Below are 11,315 nucleotides of genomic sequence, written 5' to 3'. Positions count from 1 at the left end.
ATGCTTCAACTTTACTGGGGTCGACCTTTATACCATCTCGAGATACAATGTGGCCCAAGAATGCCACTCTGTCTAGGCAGAACTCGCACTTACTGAACTTGGCATACAGTCGCCTGTCCTGTAAAGTCTGCAGTACGGTCCTCATATGCTGACTGTGCTCCTCTATGCTCCTCAAACAAATCAGTATGTCATCTATAAAAACTATGACAAACTGATCCAAATATGGCTGAAACATGCGATTCATGAGATCTATGAAGATCGCTGGCACGGTCGTCAAAATGAAGGACGTCACCATAAACTCATAGTGCCCATAACACGTCCCGAAAGCCATCTTATGCACATCAGAGTCTCTCATCTTCAGCTGGTGGTATCCTGATCAGAGATCTATCTTCGAAAATACTGATTCTCCCTGAATCTGATCAAATTGATCCTCGATCCTAGGCAATGGATACTTGTTCTTGACTGTGACACGGTTCAGCTCCCTGTAGTCAATTCAAAGTCGCATGCTGCCATCTTTCTTCTTCACAAAAAGTACCGGTGCGCCCCATGGAGAAAAGCTAGGGCGAATGAAACCCTTATCTAGAAAGTCTTGTATCTGATCCTTCAGTTTTTTCATCTCTGCAGGTGCTAGACGATAAAACGCCTTAGAAATAGGCACGGTACCTGGCATGAGCTCGATAGAGAAGTCCACCTCTCTGTCCGGTGGAATGACAAAAACATCTTCAGGGAAAACACTGGGGAAATCTCTGACCACATCGACGTCCTCTAGCCTCTGACTGACTTGCTATGACACTGTCACAATACTGGCCAAAAACGCCTTACAGCCTCTCTTCATGAGCTTCCTCCTACACACGCAGGAGATGATGTGTGGCATCTGCTGGTGTCTTGTTGCCTAAAAAATAAACGGCTTACCGCTGTGCGGTCGGATAGATACTGACCTCTGTCGAAAATCTATGACAGCTCCGTTCGTAGAGAGCCAGTCCATACCTAGAATAATATCAAACTCCGGCAATGGTAGCACAATCAAGTCTGCCTGCACCGCATATTTCTGTAACCGAAGCTCCAATTTCTTCACCATCAGGGAGGTAAACATCTGATCCTCGATTTTCCAATTTCTTCACTATCAGGGAGGTAAACATCTGATCCCCGGATGAAATCGATACTCGAAATCCCAAATCCATAACCTCCGGTATGATTTCTAGTCACTTGACGAAAGATTCAGATATAAACGAATGTGTAGCTCTTGAATCTAGCAATGCATGCGTGGCTACACCTGCAATATATATCCTTCATGCGACAAAACATACCATCGAATCTAATCATGTTGAAACCTAAGAAATTTCTACCAGCAATTATCCCAAGTTCCTCGAAAATTACTGATTTGATCCTAGCACTCAAGAAGGAAATTTTACCTCCAAAAATTTAAGAAATTACAAATCAGGCCTTAAAGTTTCGATTTATGTACAATTTGGTCCTACAATTTTCAAAAATTGCATTTTGTCCCCAAAAATTTTGAATTTAGCCCATTCCACCTTTAAATTTTCGAACATTAAGAGTTTGACCCACAAATACCAAAAATTTCGAAACAGCCCTTTAAAATTTTGATTTTCCAAATAGGTCCCTAAAATTCTCAATTCATGCAATTCAACCCTTAAGTCCATCTAGGTAGAGCATGCATCCTAATTCCTTCAATATTCTCAATCCCACAAATTAACTCCCATAATACTCAAATCACCCAATGCCATCAAAGTGGTAAATATATAAAACTTAAGCATAAAGGTTACCGGTGATCAAGGTAGAGTCGGGCTCAGCCTCAGCCTCAACCTCAGCCTCTACCTCCTCGGCGTGCATCACATACGCCCTGCCAGTAGTTGGGCCTTTGTTCCTAGGGCAATCTGGCGCCTTGTGTCCCTCCTCTATGCATACGTAGCATCTGAAGTGCCCCACATGCATTGGTCATAGTGTAACTTGTTGAACTGCTTACACGGCTGCCCTTCCTCCGACTTTGGAGCCCCTGGTGCCTGAGGCAGCTGCTGCTGTCCTGGCCTCCTAAACTGTCCCTAGGGCTTCTGCTGCCCCTGATGCCTCGGTGGCCCTGTAAATTGCTTCTTTTGTGGCTGGGAGCTAGATTGGGCCTGAGATCTCTTCCGATGCATCTCAAAATCGATGTCCCTCAGGGCCTGCTTCGCCTGAAAAGCACAACCAGTCGCCTCATCATAACTAGCCGGTATCATAAGCATCACATCCCGACGCAAAGTCAGCCTAAGGCCATCCATGAAATGCCTCAACTTCTGGGTGTCATCTCTAGCAATAAGGGGCACAAAGAGATAGCCCATGTCAAACTTCCGTATAAACTCTGCCACCGTCGAGTCCCCCTGACGGAGACTCATGAACTCCCTCGTCAGGCGGCCCCTGACATCAGCTGGGAAATACTTACTATAGAACACCTCCTTGAACATATCCCACATGAGGGTAGCCAAGTTCAGCCCGTGGGCTGCTCCCTCCCACCAAAAGGGTGCATCATCTCTCAACATATACGTGGCGCACCTGACCCGATCGCCATCCCCCATATCTAGGTACTGAAAATGTAACTCCAAGGATCGAATCCAACGCTCTGCCAAGAATGGATCAGTGGTGCCCCCGAACTCCTTCAGGTTGAGCCGCCTAAAATGCTCATATATGTCTGTCTGAGGTCGGGGAGCCTGCTGCACCCGCTCCAGAAGTCTAGCCATGCCCTAGAGAACTCGAGTAGCTGCATCCAATGGCGGTGGTGGTAATGGTGGTGGTGGTGGTGGAGGGCCTCTATCGCCTCCTGGAGTACCATCTCGTCGATCTGTATTGGAAGCGCGTCTAGGAGGCATGATATCTGAATACAGTCCAAATTCTAAACGTAACTCATCATGCAATTAAATCTAGTTTTCAAATCATTTAATCCTTAAATCATGAAAGCAGCTAAACATGTCCTGTAAATCGCTGTAAAACGTAAATCATGCAATCATGCAGGTGATAGCAGTAAACTATTTAAAACATAAAAGATTACAGAATTGAGGCTTGAAGACTGAGTTGTAGAAGCTGGCGGTGGCACAACCCTATACAGGACCCTTGCTCTAATACCAAATGAAACGACTACTACTTAAAATACTGGTTAAATTTTTTTTATAAAAAAAACTGATACCTGAAAATTAATCTAAATACATGCATGCCTCCTGAAAGTATACTTTGCTAAAATAACAATAATCAACTAACAGGGATAATGCTGCAATTTAAATAATAGATAGATCGTCAAACTTAGACTTACGTTTAAAATAATGAAATAAGGAACACGTAAAAATCTTCACAACCATAAAAATAATAAAATGGCCAATGACGTAATAAAATGAATCAGTAAAATGTTCATGTCCAATCCTATCCCATAAACATGATGTGCGGAAAAATATGGTCACTGGGTTCGCGTGCGCACATCCAACTCTGCCTACTCATTCCTCGGCACCTCCAGCTTCCTGATCAAAATGCTCACCTGCATCATTCACAATTAGTGAATCTAAAGACTCAACACACATGTAACGTTATAACAAATACATATATATAACAAGAAACAGTGAAGAGTACCGTAATCAAATTACAATTCACGATCTTAAAAATTCGTATGCATAATCATAACCTGACAAAGCATAATCATTTTCATACATATAACATCATATGAATGTATACATGTTCGTTTTCTTAATTTGAATTTCGTTCATCAGCTGTGACTTTCGTATCATCGTATTAGGCGATGGATCCATCTACGTATAACCGCGGTACCCACCGGTGGGAACATCAGCGACAGTATTACCCATCCACTGAGCATTGGCCTTACATATCATCGTATTAGCATGTCATCGTATTAGTCACAACCAACTCTCATCCTTCAAAACATGTCATCATATTCATCACTTATAAAAATCATGCATATACGTAAATTTTCTTTAAAATCAAACACGCAACGTATTTTTCATAATTACGTAAAAATCATGTTCATGATAACATAAACATTTAAAAACATGTAAAATCGTGTTTAGGGCACTTCCATGACTAAAAACTCGACTCGGGCCCAAAATGACCATTTTGCCCTTGGAAACCCAAATGACCATTTTACGCTTGGACCTCCAAATTTCGACCCGAAACTTACCAAACTCCTTAAAACATCCCCAAACATATTTATAAGCATTTCTTAGACGTAAATCGAGCTCGTTTCAAAACTTAAACGATTCGTTTTAAAACTTGGACAGGGGTCCCGGTTTTAACCCAAATCAACCCGAAACTCCACCAAATTTTTTTCCAACTCAAAACATGACTTAACTCGACTTTTCAAGCCTCTAAACCAATAATTCCAGAAACCTTATGACCCCCAGACCATAACCAAAAGTTGCTGGAAATTTCTGCAAGTGCACACTCGAGACCCTAGTGCACCAACTCTTGAAAATTTCGATCCTAGCCTACAAGCCGGCATGACCAACCTCGCACCAGCCCCTCCTAGCCCACCTTAGGACCCTACTGGACCGACCTAAGCCCAGCCCTCAGCCCCATGCAAGCGCACCACTCGAACCACCAATAAAAGCCCACGACTGCGTCTCCCTCAAAGCACCTCTCGGCCCCTAACCAATCGACCTCTTTTCTACCCGAGACCAGCTAGGTATGGACCTCCCCTAGACCTTGGTTGGACCCTCCTAGATCCCACCTTGGCCTGGTTCAGCCCTCTCACAGCCGAGCCTACCCAAAACTCTCACCAAACCACTCGAAACCCTAGCCGCCTAGTGACAACCATGCGGCCCTTACCTAGACTGTGCACACCTTAGAATTCCAGCATCGTGTCACCTTAAGTTACAGCATACACTCCCGTTAGAAATCATGAAAATCGGTAGCCCCTTGCAACAATACATGAAAACGTGAGAATGAGTCAAGAAATGATGCAATTTTCAGGTCAAACTTGTAACAACATGCAAACTCAAGGTAGATCGCAAAATTTTCGTGCAAATACATAAATTTCAGAATAATATTGGAGTGAAGAAAGAGAAAAGAAAGATACATGTGTGCCTTAACGTTTATACGATCAAAAGCTTGAAAATACGTGCGTGGGACGTGAAACGGAGAGGCGAGGATATGCTTTCTTGAAGGAACTAACAATGGCCAAAGCTTGCTGCTGAATTTTCGAAAGGAAGCTGCTGAATGGAGGGGATGGGCGGCCACAAGGTGTTAAGTAAGTTTAGGGTTTGCTTAAGTGTAGTTTAGGTTAATTAAAATGTATATTAATGGACCTCAATTAAAAATAAAAAGGATTTTGAGCCCATTTAGCATTAAAACAAACCCAACAAGCCCAATAACACTCCTGAAAAATATTTCGTTTAGGTACATTTTTGAAAATATTGCCCGAGCCCTCAAAAAGTCCTCCGATTCAATAAAATTTGAGTACTGATTAAAAATATGACCCGACGAGTATAAATATCCACCAATGCCCAATTTTCAAAAAACACCCTTAAAACATTTCAAATTAATTAATTAAAATTAGTCATTCAATAAAAATATTTTTCTTGATTATCCCTGATGTCCGTTCCTCGTTCGAGCGCAAAATGCCACTAAAACGTTAATGCATGAAACTTTAAAATAATCAAGAAATAAACTCTAACCATGCAATAATCATGCATTACATGCATAAAATCATTACCTAAAATCATATTGGTCGCTCATTCAGTGAAGAATATCGGTCATTACATGAAAATTTTCGAGGGTTAAGGCGGCGAATGACCCAGTCTTGGCCAAAATGGCCTTAGCAGCAATATTTGCCAGCAATTGAAACTCAGGATTCAATTCCCACTTGGCCTCGAAAACCTTGATCATTTTCCCACTAGCTGATATTAAGGTTTTCATCTCCTTGATGTCAGAAGCTGCTACTTCTGAGAATCTTGAAAGACCTTCAGTTGGCAATTAGAACAAATTTCTAAAGAATTCTTCATCAAAAATCATAGAGTGATTGTTGACCTTCATTTGAATCTTCCCATCACCAGATACCGAGCTGGACTCATAGATAGATAGAAGCTCTGCGGAATAGATTTCTTCAGTAGCCTGCCACAATAATTGACGAAGTCTAGACTACTCAATCTTCTGGAACACTCCTCTGACTCCTTCATCTTTGACAGTAAAAATATAATCGAAATCAACTGCAACAACGTTCAAAACTTAAGTATTAAGATAAATCAATAAGCCCTAAAATATTTCTAAAGTAAGAAAACTTAGTTTCTTATAAAGGCTTAATCAAGATATCAGCTTCTTGTTATTCCGTTGAGATGTATTCCAGTCTGATGTCTTTTTTTACAGCATGATCTTTGATGAAGTGATGTATGACATCAATATGTTTGATTCTGGAATGAAGAACTAGATTGTATGTAATCACAATTGAGCTGGTGTTATCACAAAAGATTCTTCAGCAATAACTCCATAGTTTTTCAGTTGTTGCTGAATCCAGAGCAGTTGAGAACAACAATTTCCAGTAGCTAGGTATTCAGATTCAGTTGTGGAAGTCTCAATGGATGTCTGCTTCTTGCTAAACAATGTGATCAGTCCGTCTCTTAGAAACTGACATTATCCACTTGTACTTTGCGATCTAGTTTACAACCTGCATAATCTGCATCTGAATATCCAACTAAATTGGAAGAATAATCTTTAGCATACCATAATCCCACATTTTGTGTGTTTTTAAGATATTTCAATATAATTTTGGTTGCTAAGAAATGCGATTGTTTAGGATCAGCTTGAAATATAGCGCATAAACATACAACAAGCATAATATCAGGAGAGATAGCGGTTAGGTACAATAATGAACCTATTAAATCTCTGTAGACTGTCATCTCCACTGATATTCTCTCTTTATCTTTATATATTTTAATCGATGAATTCATGTGAGTAGATGTGGCTGAACATGTTTCCATGCCAAATTTATTGAGCAGTTCCTTCTTGCATTTTGTCTGACTGATAAATATATCAGTTTCCAGTTGCTTCACTTGAAAACCGAGAAAGAACGTCAGTTCACCGATCATAGTCATTTCAAATTTGTCCTGCATTAAGTTAGCAAAATTTTCGCATAACTTGGGATTAGTTTACCCAAAAATAATATCATCAATGTAAATTTGAAAAAGTAGGGTATGATATTTCTTCGTGAATTTGAACATTGTTTGTCAACTGTCCCTACAGTGAAATCATGATGAATTAGAAATCTTCATAAGGTCTTATACCAAGCTCTAGGATCCTGTTTAAGACCATATAAAGCTTTGCTACATATACTTCCTCTGTAACTGACCATTCAGAATTGCGTTCTTCACATCCATTTGATAGACTTTGAAATTCTTGAATGATGCGTAGGCATGGAATATTTTGATTGCTTCCAATCGAGCAACTCGAGCATACGTTTCATCGTAGTCTATTCCTTCTTCTTGTCTATAGCCTTGTGCGACTAGCCTTGCTTTGTTGAGCATAACTGAACCATCTTCGTTCAGTTTGTTCCTATACACCCACTTTGTACCTATAATAGATTTTGAAATCGGTCTTGGAACTAAACTCCAGACATTGTTATGGGTAAATTTATTTAGCTCTTCTTTTATATCATTTACCCAACTAGGATAAGCTAGAGCTTCATCAGTTTTCTTAAGTTCTAATTGAGATATAAAAACAGAGTGTATGAATAAATTAAACATCTGTTTTCTAGTTTTTACTGGATCAGATGGGTTACCTATTACCAAATCATGAGGATGATTTTTGCTCCATCTGTATGTTGGATCTGTCAAACTTCTCTGTGCAACTGGTTCAGTTTTCAACTGAGGGGCTTCTTTCCCTTCTCAACTGATCACCTGTTGTCCTTCTTTAACTTGGGAAAGTCAGTTATTAAATGACCAGTTTTGCCACAAGTGTTGCACACGTTCGGTTCTTCCTTTGATTTATTTATGTGGTAGTTCCTTTGGAATGATACTTGATTCTTTCTCATGAACTTTCCAAACTTTTTGACGAATAATGATATCGTGCCATTGCTTAGCTGTTCAGCAGTCTTCTTGACTGAAACTGTTGGCTCCAGTTTCAGAGCGCTGAAGGCAGTTGTGACTTGTGGGACTGATGGGTCACCCTCTCTTGTTTGCATTTTAAATTCAAATGCTTTAGGCCTGCAAACAGATCATGTAGTTCCACCATATTAAGATCTTTGATTCTCTCATGACCATATTTTTAATATCTCACTCCTTGGAAAGGCTACACATCACTTTCAGAGAAACTTTGTTGTTTGAATACACTTTTTCTAGTGCATTCAGCTCATTTACGATGATGCTCGCTTGTTCATCAAACTCGTTCATTGACTCGCCAGCTTTCATTTTGAAGTTATCGAATTTTTGCACGACAACTGAGAGTTTATTTTCCTTAGTCTGCTCATTGCCTTCACATAGCTGGATCAGCTTCTCACAAATTTCTTAGGCAGATTTGCACATTTTTATTTTGCTGAAGCTGTTTTTTTTTTCCAGTGTTTTGTAGCGTAATGCTTTGGCATCATTATCCAGATTTGCTTTCTTTTTATCTTCAGTTGTCAACTCATCGCGTGGCTTCTCAATGCGATGAAGTGCTCCATTAGTTAGAGCAACTGCAGTATTCGCCTTCATTATTTTCATTAGTCTGTCAGTTATGTCGTACCACATATCATCATCTTGTGCAGCTAGATGAGCATGCATTATGATCTTCCAGTCATCAAATTCTTCTTTGGAAAACATAGGAATTTTATTGAACGAATACATGGTTATGTGATGTGTGTATTTGGTAGTATTCACGACAAGATTTAACCGCTCTGATACCACTTGTTAGAATCAATTAATAAGAGTGAAGTGTTTAGAAGGGGGCTTGAATAAGCACATCGGCTTATTAACTGATCCTAACAAGATATGGTGTCCTCTGGGGAGATAGCTGGGGTCCACCACTGCTGAAGTGGCACTCCATGGACTTTTTGGAATCTTAGAATCGAGGTTCCTTCCTATGAGATGAAGGTAAAAAGATGAACCCAAATTCAACCTTATCTCTTCACAATTAAAATTTGGTATTCCACTTGCTCAAAACCAAAGGTCTGAAAAAACCCACATATACAAATCACAATTTTTTTATTCAAATTTAAATGATAAAAGTTTTCATGAAATACAACATGAACAGTCAGATGCTCGATAAAGACAAGAACATGGAATGCGTCCTATGAATCATAATTCATAAGCCATCAATTTCCAAGAATCGCCAATAATTTAAAGAAGCGACAAGTCAAAATAACCATGTTTCATTTCGAACTATTTTTTCCCTCAACTAATCAAAGATATCTAGAAAATCTTACAACACGGTATATCCCGTAATCGGAACATATTTGTTTCCACTGCTAAAATCTTGAACATTTGCAATTATCTAGGTCAGAAGTACTCTGGAAATGGAAAACGAATGTCTGAAATAATCAAAAACAAAAGAAAAGAATAATGTAATGACCCGACACCGCTCTCCCGCGATCATTACTCATAGGACTTCTCCAGCCCAAGCACTTGAACTTTTACCTTCCTAGGATTCCAACTCAAGACCTCCTGGACATATAAGTCTTGGCAAAGCAATCCTGGTACCAATTGCCAGGATTTCTTTGCCAAGACCTATATGTCCAGGAGGTCTTGGGTTCGAATCCTGAGAAGGTAAAAGCTCCAGTGTTTGGGCTGGAGAAGTCCTATGAGTAATGATCGCGGGAGAGTGGTAATGGGTCATTACCATAAAAGGCGCGTAATGACCTGACACCGCTCCCCCGCGATCATTACTCATAGGACTTCTCCGTAGCTCAATTGGTACCAAGATTGCTTTGCCAAGACCTATATGTCCAGAAGGTCATGGGTTAGAATCTTGGGAAAGTAAAAGCTCCAGTGCCTGGGCTGGAGAAGTCCTATGAGTAATGATCGTGGGTGAGTGGTGTCGGGTTATTACAAAAAAATATAGTTTTAACCAAACAGACATATGACACGCTAGACTATGTCATAATTCCCGAAAGAAGATGCACAAACTAGTGGAAAATAGCATATTTAACTAATTAGACATGAACTGTCTTCCTACATGTGAGTTATGTCTGAAAGCAAAGAAGACCAAAGCTCTTTTCAAGAAAAAATTGAACGTGAATATGATCTATAAGGATGTGTGTAGCCGCTAAGTGTTAGCACAAAATATGAGTATTCCTACTTCATTACATTTACTGATAACTACTCGAGTTACGAGTATTTGTATTTGATTAAATACAAGCCTGAAGCCTTAGAAATGTTAAAAAATTAAGAACTGAAATAGAGAAACAATTAGGAAAAAGTTTTGAGACACTTTGATCTGATAGAGATGGAGAACACTTGAGTATTGAATTTCAAGATTATCTAAAAGAAAATGAAATTCTCTCAAGTGGACTCCTACTTCCATACCACAACTTAATGGTTTATCAGAACTTCATAATCAAACAATGATAGACATAATTCAATCTATGACGGGATTCATCGAACTGCCGTCATTTTTTGGGAATGTACATTTGAAATTGCGGCAATGTTGTTGAACAACACCCATACAAAGACAGTGAACAAAACATCATATGAGATATAGATGGAAAAGCCTCCCAGGATAGAAATGGCAAGATGATAGAACTCGAGTAAATTCGAGAAATACCTACTCCTGAGATTGTAGAAGCCACACCCAAACAGTTAGTTGAAGAGATACACGCTTCTAGAAGATCTAAGAAGATCTCGAGACCACTTGTCATGTTTGGTCTGCTTCTTGAAGAATGAAATGATGAGCCTAACCCTAGAAGTGATCCAAAGAATTTCAAGATAGCGATATCTGATGATGATCCATCCAAGTGATTTGAAGCCATGTAGTATAAGATGGACTCCATGTATTCGAACCAAGCCTGGTCCTTGGTGGATCCACATAAGAGAATTGTTATCATAAGATGCAAATGGATTTACAAAATGAAGCTTGAGATGGATGGGAAGGTGTTGACCTTCAAGGCTAGACTTGTAGTTAAATAATATATTCAAAGGCAAAGAATTGACTATGATGAAACATTTTATTTAGTTGCAGTTTTCAACTCCATCAGGATTCTGCTAGCCATAGCAACATGGTAAAGCTATGAAAAATGACAAATGAATGTAAAGACAACGTTTTTTAATGATAATATTAAGGAAGATATTTACATGTATTAGCCTGAAAGATTTATATCACTAGGAAGTGAGCATAAAATATGCAAATTTCAGATATCGATT

General features: G+C 39.5%; 1 protein-coding gene across 1 annotated transcript; it reads right to left on the bottom strand.

The window, feature by feature from the left end:
- Window positions 1-1,767: 1,767 nt before the first annotated feature.
- Window positions 1,768-2,732, bottom strand: LOC140978927 (uncharacterized). The gene is made up of 2 exons (XM_073444161.1): window positions 2,086-2,732; window positions 1,768-1,933 (listed from the first exon to the last, which is right to left on the bottom strand). Exons 1-2 carry the CDS (start codon window positions 2,730-2,732, stop codon window positions 1,768-1,770), a joined length of 813 nt encoding a protein of 270 aa, XP_073300262.1.
- Window positions 2,733-11,315: the final 8,583 nt, after the last annotated feature.

Source organism: Primulina huaijiensis, chromosome 6, assembly GCF_012295235.1.
Source record: "Primulina huaijiensis isolate GDHJ02 chromosome 6, ASM1229523v2, whole genome shotgun sequence".
Taxonomy (NCBI): domain Eukaryota; kingdom Viridiplantae; phylum Streptophyta; class Magnoliopsida; order Lamiales; family Gesneriaceae; genus Primulina; species Primulina huaijiensis.
This window is presented reverse-complemented; position numbering and strand designations above follow the sequence as displayed.